General features: G+C 40.2%; 1 protein-coding gene across 7 annotated transcripts in view; it reads left to right on the forward strand.

Moving 5' to 3' along the window:
* Window positions 1-20,859, forward strand: part of ARMH3 (armadillo like helical domain containing 3) — a 175,105-nt gene that overhangs the window by 70,047 nt on the left and 84,199 nt on the right. For 6 of the 7 annotated variants that reach the window (XM_061193947.1, XM_061193954.1, XM_061193971.1 and 3 more), the window contains 2 exons: window positions 13,077-13,159; window positions 13,698-13,824. The exons of the other annotated variant lie outside the window; for it this stretch is intronic. In XM_061193947.1, coding sequence (XP_061049930.1) covers window positions 13,077-13,159; window positions 13,698-13,824 — 210 coding nt within the window. The remainder of the gene's footprint in view (window positions 1-13,076; window positions 13,160-13,697; window positions 13,825-20,859) is intronic. 7 annotated transcript variants of the gene reach the window in all.

Below are 20,859 nucleotides of genomic sequence, written 5' to 3' on the forward strand. Positions count from 1 at the left end.
ATTCCTGGTGTTTCATGCTTTGCCACCTTCCCAGAATCCTCCCACTGGATATACTGACTTTTGTGCTCTGTTCACCTGGAGAGGCTCATAGCATACAACCAAAGCCATTTTATTTTCTTGTTTGATTCATTGGTCTCTGTTTCAGTGAGGTGCTTGGGTTTGCAGCCAGACAGTTGCCTGTATTCTGAGAAGCCACCTAGTGTATTTTTAAATTATTCTGCTGGTAAGTGTTGGTTTCTGAGTCCATCCTGTGCCACTTGGCTGACCGACAATGAGCCTGCTGATTGCTGGCAATGTCCCTGAGTAATTGGTGATTTTGTCCAGAGATGCTAGAATTGGCTAGAGTTTATAGTGCTTCTGGGGTTTTGGAGGCATTGACTTGTTACACTAGTGCTATTTCTAGCTTGTCCTTTGAGTTCTTCTACCTCTCTCCTAAGCAAGTGAGGAGCTAAATATTTCTCTTCTGTCAGTCACTGTGAAATTATCCATTTCCCCTAATGATCGGGTTTTGACCTGGGATCTGTGGCATCTCATCCTAGCTCCATGCCAGGCCACAAAATAGGGCCTAGATGAGTCCTGTCTTTGCTTTCTATCTCTTTCTCTTCATAGCATGTAAAAGCTGTTCAAACAGACAGCTCTCTCTGACCTGATTCTTTGGAGACATTTATTTGTGCTCTGCTGGAGGTTCTGTGTCTCCTTCCTGTTTTTAATCTTATTTAAATGTCATTCACTTGGTTTTGTAATTAAACCTCCCCTCTGCTTCTCTGAGACAGGTGCTGAGCTACCACTTAATTGTATCTTCCTGTGGTTGGCTTGTTCCTCTCTGCACCTGGTTTACTTCAATGTCCGGGACAGGTTTTAGTTCTGGAGAAGTTCCCATATCCATTATTCATTCCACTCTCCTACACAGCAACGTGGTTGGCTGCTTGCTACTTGCTACCTTTTTTTCCTCCCCTTGAATTCAAAGCAGGATAGGAAAAAGTCTGGGAAAGTCCTCATTGTGTGGGGTACATTAATGCTAGGAACAGTTCTGTGAACAAGGTTCCTTGTGGAGTGAGAGGGCCCTGTGTAAGATAGCAGGATTCTCAGGTGGGTGGTACTGAGCTCTTCTCATTTGAGAAACAGATTGGCTGCTTTTGCCTCTGGGAATTCACTTGGGACTCAGGGAACCATCAAGGTACTCATTCCTGGCGCAGCTTCCCAGAACCTGCACACTCTGCTTTATTCCACTTGAGCCTGCATACAGAAAAGTCAGAACGTCTGTACACTGCTGCCATATTTGATGCACAAGACTCTCCAAGGAAAGAAACTAGGGCCAGAGCTAAAGTAGGAGCCTGACACTTGCCTCTAGTACAGAGTCAAAAGAGGCAGCTGGGGACTTCCCTGATGGCACAGTGTTTGAGAATCTGCCTGCCAATGCAGGGGACACGGGTTTGAGCCCAGGTCCAGGAAGATCCCACACGCCGCAGAGCAACTAAGCCCATGTACCACAACTATTGAGCCTGTGCTCTAGAGCCCGTGAGCCACAACTGCTGAGCCCACGTGCCACAACTTCTGAGGCCTGTGCGCCTAGAGCCCAAGCTCTGCAACAAGAGAAGCCACTGCAATGAGAAGCCCGCGCACTGCAACAAAGAGTAGCCCCTGCTCGCCGCAAGTCGAGAAAGCCTGCGTGCAGCAACTAAGACCCAACAATGAAGACCCAATGCAGCCATAAGTAAATTAATTAATTAGTTAATTAATTAAAAAAAAAAAAGAGGCCGCAGTTGCAGCCAATTTGTAGTTCCTGAAAGCAAACCCAGAAACTAAATTTTCAAAGTGCCTGGTGGAAAAGACTTTCCAATGAAGAAACAAGTGTGTATGGAGCACCCACTTCCCTACAACTTAAACTTATTGAATGTGTAATGTAATACTTCAAATGTTTCACTGACACAACTTCTCTGTTTTTCACTCAGTGCAGGTTAAGAGTATTTGGAGCCAGGTCTCTGGATCCTCATTTAGTAGAAATAGAAAAGATTAGGAGGCAAACCCAGGATCCCTAAGGATTTCCTAGAATATTGTTAGTATAGTTGACCCTTAAACAAGTTGAAGGTTTGGGGTGCTAACACCACCCACTACTCCCTCCAACCCTGTCAAAAATCCACCTGTAACTTTACAGTCTGCCCTCCCTATCCACGGTCTCGCATCTGTGGATTCACCAACCACGGATCATGAAGTACCATAGTACGCATTTATTTTTAAAAATCCAAATATAAGTGGACCCATGCAGTTCAAACCCATGTTGTTCAAGGGTCAACTGTACTTCGGTACATTGTTAGCTTTGATTATAAACTGATTATTATTCTGAAGACTGCCATAGTATTGTCTTGAAGGCTGTCCAGTGTTCATTTTCAATTTGCATTCCTGCTCAAGATCCATGGCTCTCTGTTGATTGAGTATATTTGGCTCCTTTTCTTTTCCCCATCAAAAAGGAAACACCTTTGTATGTTTAGCCCTATACTCAGTATTGTGTACCATGATGTAGATTTCAGCTCATCAGTTACACTGAGGTTACAGAAAGTTGGGATGGAGTGTTTGCAGGGCTCATGCTAGTGTCTGTGGAAAGAAAAACATTGGCCTCTTGTTTGTTAATTGGTAAAACATACATAAAATTTACCATTTTAAGTGTACAGTTCATTGGCATTAAGTACATTCACATTGCTGTGCATCCATCTCTACCTTCCATCTCCAGAATTTTAAAAATTTTCTTAAACTGAAACTGTATCCATTAAACAATAAGTCTGCATTCCCCCCTCTCCACACCCCTGGCAACCACCAGTCTACTTCCTGTCTCTATGAATTTGATTTCTCTAGGCTCTGCATATAAATCGAATTATACAGTATTTGTCCTTTTGTGACTGACATTTTTCACTTAGCATAATGTCTTCATGTTTCATCCATGTAGTAGCATGTGTTAGAATTTCCTTTTTCAGGCTGAATAATATTCGAATGTATGTATATACCACATTTTGTTTATCTATTCATGTGTCAATGGATTCTTGTATTGCTTCCACCTTTTGGCTATTGTGAATAATGCTGTTATGAATACTGATGCACAAATACTTGAGTCCTTGCTTTCAACCTCTTGTTTTTGAGAGTGTGCAGGTTAAAGTGTCTTAGGTCAGAGGAGTGAAATCCTGAGATGCTTACAAGAGAGATGGACTTGAAATTACATGATTTTTCTTTTGGTCACTTGGATGTGTGAGGGGCTGATTAAGTGGAGTTCTGACTGAAGTTATGGTTTTGGGTGGCAAATATAGGTATTGGCCCTAGAGAGCTTGCTCCCGCACACTCTACAAATGTTTGTTTTTAAAGATTTATTATTTATTTATTTATTATTTATGGCTGCGTCAGGTCTTAGTTGTGGCACGTGGGATCTTCGTTGAGGCACGCGGGATCTTTTCGTTGCGACGCGTGGGCTTTTCTCTAGTTGTGGCGTGAGGGTTTTTCCTTCTCTAGTTGTGGCACGCCAGCTCAGTAGTTGTGGCGTGTGGGCTTAGTTGCCCCCGTGGCACGTGGGATCGTAGTTCCCTGATCAGGGATCGAACCCGAGTCCCCTGCATTGTAAGGTGGATTCCTTACCACTGGACCACCAGGGAAGTCCCAACAAACGTTTTTTTTAATTGAAGTTTAGGAGGAACCAGTACAGTTTCATAGACCTCAGCAGGGGCAGTTCATGGACCTTCTTCTTGGTATGTTGCCCTTAATGTAATTTAACTTCAACTAGTATGTGGCTTTGGGTGACTTATTTAATCTTTCTGAATTGCAGTTTGGTTATCTGTTAATTGGGACCACTAATACCTACTTCATTGGATAATTAATAGGATTCAGTGAGAGTGATGTACTTTAAGTGCTTTACATGATGCCTAGCATCTAGCAGACACCTAATAAATGTTACCTCCCTTGCCATTTATGACTTTTGTGTTTCTCCCTTTGAAAAGAGATGAGAATACAGTTTGGGGGAGGTGATTTCTGTAGTTAAGTGTCTCTTTTTAAGGTATCAGGTGGAGCACAGTAGAAAAGAGGAAGGTTTGGGATACAGTTGTCTCTCCATATCTGCATCCACAGATTCAACCAACCATGGGTCAAAAATATTTGAAAAAAAAATTCCAGAAAGTTCCAAAAAGCAAAACTTGAATTTGCTGCATGCTGGCAACTATTTACATAGCATTTACATTATATTAGGTATTATAAGTAATCTATAGAGATGACTTAAATTATACAGGAAGATGTGTGTAGGTTACACTGCAAATACTACATCATTTTATATAAAGGACTTGAGCATCTATGGAGTTTGGTATCTGTGGGGGGTCCTGGAAACAATCTCCACACCCCATCCCCCTATCCCCGCTGTGGATACCGAGGGACCACTGTACTTTGTGTGAGCTTCTGACACAGTTATTGACTTGTAGTTGTTGTCATTCAGCAGAAAGATGTGATGCCTTTCTCTATATGATATATCTATCTGGCATTGGTGTTTTGGGACAGCCTACTCCTGGGGCTGTGAAGGATGGGGGCCAATGAGAATTGTCTGTTAAGGCCTGGAAGGTCTCAACCACCAAGCTTGTCCTCATCCGAAAAGATTCTGCAGTAAGCTGTACCATTCTGTTTTGTTTTTTTTTAATTAATTAATTAATTTATTTTTGGCTGCGTTGGGTCTTTGTTGCTGCGTGTGGGCTTTCTCTAGTTGTGGCGAACAGGGACTACTCTTTGTTGCGGTGCGTAGGCTGCTCATTGCGGTGGCTTCTCTTGTTGCTGAGCACGGGCTCTAGGCGCGTGGGCTTCAGTAGTTGTGGCGCGCGGACTCAGTAGTTGTGGCTTGAGGGCTCTAGAGTGCAGGCTCAGTAGTTGTGGCGCACGGGCTTAGTTGCTCTGCAGCATGTGGGATCTTCCCGGACCAGGGCTCGAATCCGTGTCCCCTGCATTGACCACCAGGGTAGTCCCTGTGCCATTCTGTTTTGTGGATGAGTAGCCATTGCTCACCTAATGGGCAAAACTGTTTACACAGTAATGGGTTTCTATAACATAGGCCCTTTTTCTTTGGAAATCTCTCAGACTAAGGATCATGTCTTTGGTGAGGTAGAGCTTGTGTTAGTCTCTTCTCCCCTGCTTCCTTTTAAAACTATAATTTAAAAATTAGAAACATGGTAAACCAAAGGGTTAAATTAAAAAGAAAAAAAAAGTATATCCTGCCCCTCTTATCTTCACAATGACTACAGCATGTATTGTACTTGATACCAAACTCTTATAGACATATGACTGATTAACAATACTATGTTTATACAACCAACCCCTTATCTTTTGTAGTTATCTTAACTCTTCCCTCTATGTACTGTTACTTCTGTGACAGTTTGGTTGGTTATGTGCCCAGATGGCACCAAGCGGACAAGTGGATCAAGGGCAGTTTTCTAAAAATGTGTGTGTGTGGAGAGTGGTGAGCCAGGAGTCAGCCAACATGAGCTCTGTGCTACTTGTGTGTTGGCACCGAGATCCTGAGTACCAGATCTCTGCCGTCCTTGAACCTGCCCCTGGCCCAAGGCTATTCTCTGGCCTGCAGTTAAACCCTGTTCATAGCACTATACCATAATAGCTTATGCATAAGCCTGGCTATTAATTGTTTATACTCATGGGGTTTTTTTTGTTTCAGTTCTGATTTTGCATAAAGAAAGGAGATCTTGGCTCCATTTGAAGTCCAGATCTGATCATATTCCATGTTCAGTACATAATTTTGAAGGAGGCAACCCTGAGTGAGGGAAATGGGAACAGTTTTAGTTGACATTTATTATTATTATTTTTTAAAGATACTAGAGAGGAAGCAGAAACAGAAAGGGAGATAGAGGTGTGTGAAAGGTGAGATTTAAAGGAGAGAGATAAGAGCCGATGTAGAGGGCCTGCTGAGGCAGTTTATACTGAGAAAAGCTACTGGGTGTTTTTTAGTGTTGAGAGTGAGTAGAAGAAAGGTAATAATGAGTTGTTAAACATCTTTACTCTAATAAGTAGTTGAAGACCAAGAAAAGGAGGGGATCAAATACATGAAAATAACCTTAGAGCAGCCAGTAGGTGGAGAAAGTTACAAACCAGAGTCTAGAGAAGTGTTGGTAACACTATAGTCAGCAAGTCTAAGCACACCATTTTTATGTAAGCTTCCTTCCCTTTAACATTTGACTGCATCTAACACCTTTATTTGTTTAATCTTATCTTAATGGAATGGTAGAAAGAACACTAACCAGGAGACCAGGTTCTAGTCCCTGCTTAGGCACTAACTAGTTGGGGTGGTGGTGGGGGGTTGTTTTCGAATCCAAAAAATGAGGGAGTTGGATTAAATGACCTCCAAGGTCCTTTCTAGCTCTAAAAGTCTAAAATCAGCTATGTCAAAGCCTCACAGACTTTGAACTCCCATCACGTCGGGTCAGAGGATAGAAGACAGTGTGTGTGTAGTGATGTGTATAGGACACTGAACAGTTGATAGAATGAGTGCAAAGTCAGATGTTGAAGGAAAAAAGCATTATTTTATGAGATATTTGGGACATTCCTTCTTGAAGAGGAATCGTGGTCCCTGATGTCAGAGGCTTGTGGGAGCCAATTTTAAGGTTGCTTTGTTCATTTTAGCTGCCTATTAAATTCCCTCTAGAGAATGATAACTTCCAGGTAAGGAAACCCTGGCTTTTTTCAGAGGGTAGGGGGTCTGACCTGAATTGTCAGGGGCAGAATGCAGGTTTCCCCTGACACTGACTCTCAGAGTATTGAAGTGCTGGACTCTCCTTCTCAATACTCTTTGGCTCTGCTGACGTCTGTGGCAGTTAGGACACAGGCCACCTCTTGTCCTGTGCCAGAATTGCTCTCTTCCTCCCCTCATATTTATCACTTTGTTATCCCTGACTCTGAATCCCAGAGATCAAGACTAGCTGTAGTCCTGCAGAGGAGAAATAAATCATTGCTCTCACTTCCTTTTCTCCAGGTTTTCTACCCCTTAATTACCGCATAACCACTGCTGAGGCTGCATCTTTGTGCTGTGTGTGCCTGGGACAAAAGCCCTCCTTGATTGGATATTGTGCAAAAGCAGCTTTGTCTCTATCTAGCCATTATGTTTTGCAGAGTGCCACGTGTGTTACCCATCCTTTTCTCTTGTCTCCTGTGAGTTTAAGGAGTCTTATTGTCAGGTGATTTATCCATTAATAGGGCTTTTCTAAGCTCTGGGGTTAGGGGGTGGACTGGGCAGCCCCTACTCATTAAGGAGAGCGGCTTGGGCTGGGTTAGTGGTTGTTTTTTTTGCACCCCCCCGCTGCCGTGCTGTGCGGCTTGCAGGATCTTAGTTCCCCGTCCAGAGAGTGAACCCAGGCCATGGCAGTGAAAGCGCTGAGTCCTAACCACTGGACCACCAGGGAATTCCCATGGGTTAGTCATTTTTATGTGGATTTTAGCTAGTCCCCTTCATTTTCTGAGCTCCTAGTAGGAGCTAAGCAGGTTGTGTGATCCAGAATGGGCTCCCATGGAGCTTTTTTGGGGTCCAGTCCAATAGATCACTTGTTAACAGACAACATCAAAAGGGCCAAGCTGCCTATCATTTGCCTTTCCATTATGAAACCTCAGAGAACTTGAGTCAGGGTGAAGAGTTCATAAATGAGGATGCCTATCTCCTTCATCCCTAGCAAGGCTTCTTTTTTTCTTTTTTTTGGTATTTGAAGGGAAGGTCCAGGCTTTAGAAACAGAATGTAGACAAGCTCTTGTACTTTTGCCTGCTGTTTCTTTACTATACCTGTGCTTTTAGAGGATTGAGAGTGAGGGGTGTTGTGTGGCAGGCAGCAAGTGTCTGGAGAGACTTACTTCTACTCATCATTCCCTGCTGTTTCAAATCAAAGCTCACATCTCTTTTCTTAGAGTAGTAAACTTCACACAAAGCTCAGACAGCATGGGAGAAAGGACTTCTTTGCTGGCAAAGAAGCAGATATGGTCTTAGAAAAGGAGAGGTCAAGCCTTTTTGTGTCTGTGGAAGTAGGAAGGGTTGAGGGGGAGAAGACAAAAGGAACATCAAATACTTGCAGCTGCTGAACCCCTTCTTTATAGTTCCCCATCAAACAGGGGAAATAGGTACAGGGGCAGTAGTCATGATGGGCAGAGAAGCAGAATTTATTTTATAGTCTTAGGTGAGAGAGTATAAGGCAACTGATAAATTATTTTATGCTTAATATTTATTTGCAAAACTGTCTTTAAAGCTGCACTGTTGGGGGCTTCCCTGGTGGCGCAGTGGTTGAGAGTCTGCCTGCCAATGCAGGGGACACGGGTTCAAGCCCTGGTCCGGGAAGATCCCACATGCCTTGGAGCAACTAGGCCCGTGAGCCACAACTACTGAGCCTGCGCGTCTGGAGCCTGTGCTCTGCAACAAGAGAGGCCGCAATAGTGAGAGGCCCACGCACCGCGATGAAGAGTGGCCCCCGCTTGCCGCAACTGGAGAAAGCCCTCGCACAGAAACGAAGACCCAACACAGCCAAAAATAAATAAATAAGATAAAGAATTATTAAAAAAAAAAAAAGTAAAAAAAAAGAAATAGGAAAAAATACTTTAAAAAAAAAAAGCTGCACTGTTAACCTAGGGACTTGGCAGGCAGTCTCATGACTGAGATTGCTTGGGTTTTAGCACTCTCTCCCCTCATTAAAGATTACAAGGCAAAAAGGGGACCTTTTCAGTAAATGTTGTCACAGTCAAGAGAGGACAGAGCAAGCTGCACTTTTGTTTAAATATTTAGTACAGTTAAGGGCTTTCTTCTTCATGAGCTCCTTTCTTTTTTAAATTCCTCGGTATTTTATTCTTTTTGTTGCAATGGTAAACGGGAGTGTTTCCTTAATTTCTCTTTCAGATTTTTCATCATTAGTGTATAGGAATGCAAGAGATTTCTGTGCATTAATTTTGTATCCTGAAACTTTACCAAATTCATTGATTAGCTCTAGTAGTTTTCTGGTGGCCTCTTTAGGATTCTCTATGTATAGTATCATGTCATCTGCAAACAGTGACAGTTTTACTTCTTCTTTTCCAATTTGTATTCCTTTTATTTGTTTTTCTTCTCTGATTGCCGTGGCTAGGTCTTCCAAAACTATGTTGAATAATAATGGTGAGAGTGGGCACCCTTGTCTTGTTCCTGATCTTAGAGGAAATATTTTCAGTTTTTCACCATTGAGAATGATGTTTGCTACGGATTTGTCATATATGGCCTTTATTATGTTGAGGTAGGTTCCCTCTATGCCCACTTTCTGGAGAGTTTTTATCATAAATCGGTGTTGAATTTTGTCAAAAGCTTTTTCTGCATCTATTGAGATGATCATATGGTTTTTATTCTTCAATTTGTTAATATGGTGTATCACATTGATTGATTTGCGTATATTGAAGAATCCTTGCATCCCTGGGATAAATCCCACTTGATCATGGTGTATGATTCTTTTAATGTGTTGTTGGATTCTGTTTGCTAGTATTTTGCTGAGGATTTTTGCATCTATATTCTTCAGTGATATTGGTCTGTAATTTTCTTTTTTTGTAGTGTCTTTGTCTGGTTTTGGTATCAGGGTGATGGTGGCCTCATAGAATGAGTTTGGGAGTGTTCCTTCCTCTGCAATTTTTGGAAGAGTTTGAGAAGGATGGGTGTTAGCTCTTCTCTAAATGTTTGATAGAATTCACCTGTGAAGCCATCTGGTCCTAAACTTTTGTTTATTGGAAGATTTTTTTTTTTAAAGGAATTCCTTTATTTTTATTTATTTATTTATTTTTATTTATTTATTTTTGGCTGTGTTGGGTCTTCGTTTCTGTGGAAGGGCTTTCTCTAGTTGCAGCAAGCGGGGGCCACTCTTCATCGCGGTGCATGGGCCTCTCACTATCGTGGCCTCTCTTGTTGTGGAGCATAAGCTCCAGACGCGCAGGCTCAGTAGTTGTGGCTCACGGGCGTAGTTGCTCCGCGGCGTGTGGGATCTTCCCAGACCAGGGCTTGAACCCGTGTCCCCTGCATTGGCAGGCAGATTCTCAACCAGTGCGCCACCAGGGAAGCCCTACTGGAAGATTTTTAATCACAGTTTCAATTTCATTACTTGTGATTGGTCTGTTCATATTTTCTATTTCTTCTTGGTTCAGTCTTGGAAGGTTATACCTTTCTAAAAATTTGTCCATTTCTCCCAGGTTGTCCATTTTATTGGCATAGAGTTGCTTGTAGTAGTCTCTTAGGATGCTTTGTATTTCTTCGGTGTCTGTTGTAACTTCTCCTTTTCATTTCTAATTTTATTGATTTGAGTCCTCTCCCTCTTTTTCTTGATGAGTCTGGCTAATGGTTTATCAATTTTGTTTATCTTCTCAAAGAACTAACTTTTACTTTTATTGATCTTTGTTATTGTTTTCTTTGTTTCTATTTCATTTATTTCTCTCTGATCTTTATGATTTCTTTCCTTCTGCTAACTTTGGGTTTTGTTTGTTCTTCTTTCTCTAGTCCCTTTAGGTGTAAGGTTAGATTGTTTATTTGAGATTTTTCTTGTTTCTTGAGGTAGGCTTGTATTGCTATAAATTTCCCTCTTAGAAATGCTTTTGCTGCATCCCATAGGTTTTGGATCATCGTGTTTTTGTTGTCATTCGTCTCTAGGTATTTTTTGATTTTCTCTTTGATTTTTTCCAGTGATGTTTTGGTTATTTAGTAACATATTGTTTAGCCTCCATGTGTTTGTGTTTTTTATGCTTTTTTTTCCCTGTAATTGATTTCTAATCTCACAGCGTTGTGGTCAGAAAAGATGCTTGATATGATTTCAATATTCTTAAATTTACTGAGGCTTGATTTGTGAGCCAAGATGTGATCTATCCTGGAGAATGTTCCATGTGCACTTGAGAAGAAAGTGTAATCTGCTGTTTTTGGATGGAATGTCCTATAAATATCAATTAAATCTCTCTGGTCTCTTGTGTCATTTAAAGCTTGTGTTTCCTTATTAATTTTCTGTCTGGATGATCTGTCCATTGGTGTAAATGAGGTGTTAAAGTCCCCCACTATTATTGTGTTACTGTCGATTTCCTCTTTTATAGCTGTTAGCAGTTGCCTTATGTATTGAGGTGCTCCTATGTTGGGTGTACATATATTTGTAATTGTTATATCTTCTTTTTGGATTGATCCCTTGATCATTATGTAGTGTCCTTCCTTGTCTTGTGTAACATTCTTTATTTTAAAGTCGGTTTTATCTGATATGAGTATTGCTACTCCAGCTTTCTTTTGATTTCCATTTGCATGGAATATCTTTTTCCATCCCCTCACTTTCATTCTGTGTTTGTCCCTAGGTCTGAAGTGGGTCTCTTGTAGACAGCCTATATGTGTGTCTTGTTTTTGTATCCGTTTGTGCGAGCCTTTGTGTTTTGGTTGGAGCATTTAATCCATTCACGTTTAAGGTAATTATCAATATGTATATTCCTATTACCATTTTCTTAATTGTTTTGGGTTTGTTTTTGTAGGTCCTTTTCTTCTCTTGTGTTTCCCACTTAGAGAAGTTCCTTTAGCATTTGTTGTAGAGCTGGTTTGGTGATGCTGAATTCTTAGCTTTTGCTTGTCTGTAAAACTTTTGATTTCTCCATCGAATCTGAATGAGATCCTTGCCGGGTAGAGTAATCTTGGTTGTAGGTTCTTCCCTTTCGTCCCTTTAAATATATCATGCCACTCCCTTCTGGCTTTTAGAGTTTCTGCTGAGAAATCAGCTGTTAACCTTATGGGAGTTCCCTTGTATGTTATTGGTCATTTTTCCCTTGTTGCTTTCAATAATTTTTCTTTGTCTTTAATTTTTGTCAATTTGATTACTATGTGTCTCAGTGTGTTTCTCCTTGGGTTTATCCCGCCTGGGACTCTCTGCGCTTCCTGGACTTGGGTGGCTATTTCCTTTCCCATGTTAGGGAAGTTTTCGACTATAATCGCTTCAGATATTTTCTCGGGTCCCTTCTCTCTCTCTTCTCCTTCTGGGACCCCTATAACGTGAATGTTGTTGCATTTAATGTTGTCCCAGAGGTCTCTTAGGCTGTCTTCATTTCTTTTCATTCTTTTTTCTTTATTCTGTTCTGTGGCAGTGAATTCCACCATTCTGTCTTCCAGGTCACTTATCCGTTCTTCTGCCTCAGTTATTCTGCTATTGATTCCTTCTAGTGTATTTTTCATTTCAGTTATCGTATTCATCTCTGTTTGTTTGTTCTTTAATTCTTCTAGGTGTTTCTTCTTTAATTTTTCTAGGTCTTTGTTGAACATTTCTTGCATCTTCTCTATCTTTGCCTCCATTCTCTTTCCGAGGTCCTGGATCATCTTCACTATCATTATTCTGAATTCTTCTTCTGGAAGGTTTCCTATCTCCACTTCATTTAGTTGTTTTTCTGGGGTTTATCTTGTTCCTTCATCTTGTACATAGCCCTCTGCCTTTTCATCTTGTCTATCTTTCTGTGAATGTGGTTTTGTTCCACAGGCTGCAGGATTGTAGTTCTTCTTGCTTCTGCTGTCTGCCCTCTGGTCCCTGAGCTCCTTTCTTATCCAGAGCTGAAGCAGTAGGTTCTACAGTATATCTGGCACATCTGTTGACCAGTTAGAATTAAAACATGTCCTTCTTAGCAGTGATGTTTGAAACAGTTACATAACTAAAACTTGGTGACTTGGGATGCTAGCATCCTATGGTGAGAAGGGGACACTCAATAAACTGAGCAAATTTGATGTGGGAGTCACCATGCAGGAGTTAATTTGGAACACTGAAATGTCCATTTTATAATCAAATTTCTGAGCTCAATTGCTGTTTAAGAAGTGGCAAAAAGTAGATTTTTAAAAACCTGTGGGCAGATAAGCAGACATGTGCTTGGGAAGGTCAGTGCTTTCTTCAAATACACTTACTTTGCCTGCTTTTAAAAAGTCCTTAGTAGCTGTGATGTACTCATTCTAGCCCTGTTTGGATTTCTGTAGAGCTAGTCTACTTTCATTGCTTTCATTTAATAACTTTATTGATTATGCTTTGATTACCTTATTGATGCCTTTCTTTCTTTTTTTTTTTTTTTTCTTTTTTAAGCCTTGATAAATTTGCTGAAGTTCCTTATGTCAAATGAGACTGTACTTTTGGCCAAACACAACATTTTTACCTTAGCCCTTATGGTGAGTAGCAAAAAAATATATTTATTTTTATGAAGCTGTACCCTAAGGCAGAAATGGGCTGGTTTGAGACAGGAGCTGGTATTCTAGGGATTAAGCCATAGGGAAAACCAGGCCTTTATTTTCCCTTTGGATCAGAATCTCTATACCGGTGCTCCCCACTTTCACCTATGTCTTTGGAGAACCTGGGGCTCTTTCATGAGATAATGGTAACACACCATTATATGATATTGCCACCACACAGATATAAGAGGTGTAAATTAATTTCAGGAGCATTGCTAATACTAAAAAGTAGAAAATAATTAGGAAGTGGTGAGTTTTGAGTACTTATTACTTTATTTTAATATAATTTATTGAATTGCAAGTTTATGTAAGTTAATTTTTAATAATGACTTTGTTTAATAACCAGCTCACAAAATTTCTGAAAATTTAACAATTAACTCTTGCAAGACAATAAGAGCTGGCTATAGCACACTACTGGTAATACCCTTCTGGTCTTCATAGTATGATACCTGTTTATGGGCTTTTGCTTCTTTTTTAGATTGTGAACCTATTTAATATGTTTATCACATATGGCGATACATTCCTGCCCACCCCCAGTAGTTATGATGAACTCTACTATGAGATTATCCGCATGCACCAGAGCTTTGACAACCTCTACTCCATGGGTAAGCTGTCTTCTTTTTATTCCTCTCTCCCCATCAGCTGTGATTTTTGGTATATGAGAGGAAAAGACTACAAAAGATTCTCCTCTAGTTGCTTGGTGCCCTTGCTTGGCACAGAACTATGTAGTCTCCTTTTCTCAGGCAATAAGAAAGTATATGTGGACTTCTTTGCCTTCAGGAACTCAGAATTCATCTCAGTAGAAAGCTGGTTAGCTTCCCTGTAGCCTTTTCTTGATGTTTGTGAAAGAGAGAGAATAGGGAGGCTTGTGGATTTATTGAATACCAGTGAGATCGGAGTGAGAGTGGGTGGGAGTTGACAGCAGCAAACAAAAGAGCTTGGATCCCAAGGGAACATTGTGTGATTTGAGAAGGTACAGGGTTTTAAGGAGTTTTAATATACCTAGGTATTTTTAGCATAACTCACAAGAGGAAGTGGGCATTAGATAAAAATCTTTCTTGCAAACCTTTTGGCAATTGGCTCACTAAAAATTTACTCTGTAGCTGTAATGAGTATAACTTATTTCTGAAAGAGGTCATGTATCCTTGTAAGTTTGAGTGAGGAGGCTACTCAAACCCACCTAAGTTTGAAAGGTCTTTATAGTGTCCAGAAACAGAAAGCCACTCAATAAAGCTGTCTGTTAAAAAACTCCAACTTATTAGCTTTATTGGGATGTAATTGATATATAATAAACTGCACTGTTTTTTTAAAAAATTTTTATTTATTTTGTGGCCGCGCCACGCAGCCTGTGGGATCTTAGTTCCCCGACCAGGGATGGAACCCACGCCCCCTGCAGTGGAAGCGCAGAGTCTTAACCACTGGACCGCCAGGGAAGTCCCAAACTGCATTCTTTTAAAGTATACAATTTTTAATAAGTTTTAGCCTATGTATATGTACATGAAGCTGTCATTACAAGCAAGATAATGTACATATCCATCCCCTCCCTAAAATTTCGTTGTGTCCCTTTATGTCCCTTTACCACCTCTATCCCTCACCCCCCATCCCTGGACAACCACTGACCTGCTTTCTGTCACTGTCGATTAGTTTACTTTATCCCTTTCATTGGGTCTATTCATGAAAAGTTCATCTTCTGCTTGGGACTCCTGTATCATGAGAAAACTAGAGGGGCTTTGGAACAAATACCTGGAGAAAGAGTAGAAGCAAACCATGGAAAAGAAGGATCGCCTAGGAGGAAAAAATTTTTTCTATTTCCCTGCTCTCTTATTCTCAGTGTAATAGCTTTAGCATCAGGTCAGCTCCCCTCAGAATATTAAGTTCCCACTGTCACATCAAGACACACGTCTCTTTTTTTTAGGAACTAGGAAGTGTTCCATGAGAACCCTCTGGCAAACTTCCCATTGGCAAAAGGTGTTTAGAGTACCCTGGTGTGGTTTGCATGTACCTGGCTTTACCAATGTCCTTGTTTTCAAGAATATAGGATTTTCCAAGGGTGAAGAGCTACCCCAGAGGCTTTAGCACCCATTAATAGATGAATAAAGATGTCTTTCAGTGAGGAAAGGAAAGAGAATTGGAGTGGGGGAGATATTTTATAGACATCTGACTTACCTGCTCCACTGTGCCATATACACAAATGAGATAAACCCTTGTAGCCACAGCAATAAGATAAGAGAGGACATCTGGGAATGCTCAAATCTGCTAACGGAATTAAAATGGTATCCAAGACAGTACAAATAGGAAAGTGAAAATTTCACTAAATGAAACACAACAAATGGTAGGAGGTGGCATGTTTCAGTTCTCTCCATTTTGTATAAAGTATGAGGAAACTTATGGTGGAAAAAAACATTTGTTTTAAGTCAAGTTTTTTGAGGTATAATTTACATATATGGTAAAATTCACCCTAAATGTACAATTCTGAGTTTCAACAAATGCATATGGAAGTGTAATTATCACAGAAAATCAAGATATAGAAGGGTTTCACTATCTCAGAAACTTCTCTTGTGCCCCTGTGAGGTCAACTCTTCCACCCAGCCCAATCCCTAGCAACCACTGATCTGTTCCATGTCCGCATGGTTTTGCCTTTTCTAAAAAAAATATATAGAAGAAATCATACAATCTTTTGAGTCTGGCTTCTTTTTTTAAATTAATTATTTATTTATTTTATTTTTGTTTGCTTTGGGTCTTCGTTGCTGCACATGGGCTTTCTCTAGTTGTGGTGAGTGGGGGCTACTCTTCGTTGCAGTGCGTGGGCTTCTCATTGCTGCGGCTTCTCTTATTGTGGAGCACGGGCTCTAGGGTGCGCAGGCTTCAGTAGTTGTGGTGCACTGGCTTCAGTAGTTGTGGTGCACGGGCTTAGTTGCTCCGCGGCATGTGGGATCTTCCCGGACCAGGGCTCGGACCCGTGTCCACTGCATTGGCAGGCGGATTCTTAACCACTGCGCCACCAGGGAAGCCCTGGCTTCTTATACATAGTAATTTGTTTGAAGTAATCCATGTTGATGCATGTATCAGTAGTTCATTCCTTTTTATTATGGAATAATATTCCATTGTGGGAATATGCCAGCTTAGTTTATCCATTTATCAGTGGAAGGATATTTAGGAGGTTTCCAGTTTTTAGTGATTGTAAATAAAGCCCCTGTAAACATTTTTGTACACAGTTTTATGTGAACACAAGTTTGCATTTCACTTGATTACATACCTATGAATGGGATTTTTGGGTATTATGTAAGTATATGTTGAACGTTATAAGAAACCGCCAAACTGTTTTCCAAAGTGGATGTACTATTTTACATTACTTACAACAGTATGCAAGAGTTGTAGTCACTCCATATCCTAGCTGGCATTTTTTTTTTTTTTTTTTTTTTTTTTTTTTAGGCTTCTCACAGGTGTGTAGCGATATCTCATTATGGTTTTAATTTGCATTTTCCTGATGAATAATGGTGTTGAGCATCTTTTCCTATTCTTATTTGCCATCCATATATCTGTGGTGAAGGATTTGTTCAGATTTTTTGCCCATTAAAAAAAAATTTGCATACCCGTGTTTATGGCAGCACTATACACAATTGTCAAAAGATGGGAGCAACCCAAATGTCCATCAACAGATGAATGGATAAATAAAATGTGATATATACATATAATGGGTTGCTATGCAGCCTTTAAAAAGAAGGAGATCCTGTTACATGCTACAATGTGGATGAATGTTGAGTATACTATGCTAAGTGAAATAAGCCAGTCACAAAAGGTTTCCACCTATATGAAGTATCTAAGGTAGTCAAATTCATGGATGCAGAATGGTGGTTACCAGGCGGTGGTGGAGAGGGTGCAAAGGGAGTTGTTTAATAGGTACAGAGCTTCAGTTCTGCAAGACAAAAAGGTTCTGGAGATCTGTTTCACAACAGTGTACATATACTTTACATCATTGAACTGTACATTTAGAAATAGGTTAAGGTGGTAAATTTTATGATTGGTGTTTTTTACCACAATAAAAAAAAATATGCTAAACTCTAGACTTTATTTGGATTCTGCTAATTTCTCTAATGTTCCTTTTGTATTCCAGGATCTCATCCATTGCTACATTTACTCGTGATGTCTCCTTAGTCTCTTTTTATCTGACAGTTTCTTAGTGTTTGCTCATTTTTCATGGCCTTGACAGTTTTGAGGAGAACCTTCTTCAATTTGGGTTTGTCTGATGACTTACTCATGGTTGGACTAGGGTTATGCGTTTGGGGGAAGAATGCCACAGTGTCAGAGTGGCCTTTTCATCACATCAAGGGTATATGTTATTAACATGACTTAATCACTGGTGATGTTAATCTTGATCACTTGGTTAAGGAAGTGTTTGCAAAGTTTCTCCTCTGCAGGGTTGCTTTTTTCCTCCTGTTCCGTGCTCTGTTCTTTGGAAGCAAGTCACTAAATGCAGCCAACTTTAGAGTTAGTGTTGTACCACTTCAGTAAAATATACAAGCTTTGCTACTATATAGGGTTCTCTAATCACCAGCCCCCACACTTACTTTGGTATTATAGTTGTCATATGTATTACATCTACATTGAAAACCCCACCAGACAATGCTATAATTTTCACTTGTGACAATCATCCAAATTCTAAAGAAATTCAGAGGGAAAAATATATTTTTTATATTTGCCTATATGTTTTCTATTTCTGTTGCTCTTTTTATTCCTGAAGATCCAAATTCCTTTCTGATATCATTTCTCACAGTCTTAAGAATTTTCTGTAGCATTTTTTTGGGCTTCTGGTGACAAGATTTTTTTTTGTTGTTTGTTTTCTTTCATTCCTGAAGGGTATTTTTGCTGGATATAGGATATTGAGTCATAGTTCTTACCTTTAAGTACTTTGAAGATGTTATTCCCCTTTTTTTGGCCTGTATGGTTTCTGATAATAAATCTGTGTTCATTTGAATCATGTTCCCTTGTTTGTAATATGTTGTTTTTCTCCCGCTTCTTTTAAATTACTTTTCCTTATCTTTGGCTTTCAGAAGTTTGATTATGAAATGTTTTGGCCTGGTTTTTCTTTGTTTTTATCCTGTTTGGGGTTTGCTGAGGATCTTGAATCTCACCAAATTTGGGAGTTTTCAGCCATTCTTTTTTTAAAATTTTTATTTATTTATTTATTTATTTATTTATTTTTGGCTGCATTGGGTCTTTGTTGCTGCGTGCAGGCTTTCTCTAGTTGTGGCAAGTGGGGGCTACTCTTCGTTGCAGTGCACGGGCTTCTCATTGCGGTGGCTTCTCTTGTTGCGGAGCATGGGCTCTAGGCATGCAGGCTTCAGTAATTGTGGCATGCGGGTTCAGTAGTTATGGCTCACGGGCTCTAGAGTGCAGGCTCAGTAGTTGCGGCGCATGGGCTTAGTTACTCTGCAGCATGTGAGATCTTCCCGGACCAGGGCTTGAACCCGTGTTCCCTGCGTTGGCAGGCGGATTCTTAACCACTGTGCCACCAGGGAAGCCCCAGCCATTCTTTTTTGCAAATTGTTTTCTGCCCTTAATTTCTCTCTCCCTTTCTTGTTGGACTACAATAACACAAATGTTAGACTTTCTGATATTGTTACACAGGTCTCTGAGGCCCTGTTTTTCCCCCCGTTTTTTCCTGTTCTTCATGTTTAATAATTTCTATTGTTCTGTCTTTAGGTTTACTGATTCCTGTGTCAATCCATTCTGCTATTAAGTCCATCTAGAGAATTTTTTATTTTACATAATACATGTTTGACTTCTAAATGTTTTAATTGGTTCCTCTTTATAGTTTCAATTTCTCACCTGAGAAGTTCTACCTTTCCATTCATTCAGCAATGTTTGCCTTTTTCTTATGGAGCGTATTTGTAATAGTTGCTCTAAAACTCTTTGATAATTTTAACATCGGTGTCACATCAGGCATCTGTTTGTCTTTTCTCTTGAGAATTTGTCACATTTTCTTGTTTTATTGTATATCCTGGTTCTTTGTATGTCCTGGTTCCTTATAAGTTTAGTAATTTTGGATTACATCCTGGACATTTTTCTTATGTTGTGTAGACTCAGGGTTCAGTTATAATCTGGAGGGTTGTTTTTTTTTTTTTTTTTGGTATTAGTAGGCAATCAATCCAGTTAGACCACAGGTTCTTTCTCACTTTCTGTAGGTAGTGGTTCCAATATCAGTTCAGTTTTCAAAGCCCTTTCTGTGCTACTTTGGATCTGGTCCACATACTCACCACTCGGGAGACTGGACTGTAGTTCAAATAGCAGTTTAGTTTTTAAAGGGTTTGCTTTGCTTCTTTGTATTTGTTCCATGCTTGGTCAGCTCCCATGAGCCTAACTTTCATATGCGGAATTAGAGGAACACTTTCTCCTGGTCTGTCCAGGATTCCCTCTATGTTCTCTGGGCAGCAGAAGCCCCTTTTCCTGGTTTCTGTCTACAGAAAGATGAGGTTTCTATTGAAGTTTTAGCCATCCACCCAACTCTTCTATCATGCACCTCTGTGACTGTCTGGATCTTGAGGCAAACCTGCAAGAGAAAAATAGGAAAAAAGAAACCCTGGAAACCCACTTTTGTGGTTGTTTCTCCAAGTTTTGACTCCCCTCTATAATCTGTCTGCTTTTGTTTAATTTTCAGAGCCCTCAGGTAGTACTTTTTATATTTTATACAGAATTTTTAACTGTAATCAGCAGAAGAGAGAGGCTGAAGTAGGCTTACTCTGCCACACTGGAAGTGGAGTCTCACCTTCAGTTTTTAAAGACATTTTTGCTGAATATAGAATTTTTCTTTCAATACTTAAAAAAATGTCATTTTGTTGTTTTCTGGCTTGCATAGTTCCTGATGAGAAGTCTACTGTCATTCTTAGCTTCATTTCTCTGTATATATCTTTTTTCTCTGCATGCTTTTAACATTTTCTCTTTATTGCTGATTTTCAGTAGTTTATCATGTGCCTTAACATGGTTTTCTTTATTTTTCCTGGAGTCTCTTGAGCTTCTTGGATCTGTGGATTTCTAGTTTTCATCAAATGTGGAAAAGTTTTGGCTGTTAATTTCTTCAAATATTTTTCTGTCCCCTCGCCTCTTTTCTTGTTTTGGAACTTCAATTATATATATATTAGACCTCTTGACAGTGTCCCGTAGGTCACTAAAGCTCTGTGGGTATTTTTTCCTTTCTTTCCATTTTTTTTTGGTCTTTTCTCTTTCATTTTATTTTATTTATTTATACTATTTATTTTTGGCTGCACTGGGTCTTCGTTGGGTCTTCGCGCGGGCTTTCTCTAGTTGCGGTGAGTGGGGGCTACTCTTCATTGTGGTGCGTGGGCTTCTCATTGTGGTGGCTTCTCTTGTTGCAGAACACGGGCTCTAGGTGCATGGGCTTCAGTAGTTGTGGCACGCGGGCTCAGTAGTTGTGGCTCACGGGCTTAGTTGCTCTGCAGCATGTGGGATCTTCCTGGACCAGGGCTTGAACCTGTGTCCCCTGCATTGGTAGGTGGATTCTTAACCACTGTGCCACCAGGGAAGTCCCTGTCTTTCATTTTAGATAGTTTCTATTCCTCAGTCTTCAAATTCACTGATCTTTTCTTCTGTATTTTTTTTAATATGCTGTTAATCTCATTAAT

The sequence above is a fragment of the Eubalaena glacialis genome, chromosome 1, assembly GCF_028564815.1.
Source record: "Eubalaena glacialis isolate mEubGla1 chromosome 1, mEubGla1.1.hap2.+ XY, whole genome shotgun sequence".
NCBI lineage: Eukaryota > Metazoa > Chordata > Mammalia > Artiodactyla > Balaenidae > Eubalaena > Eubalaena glacialis.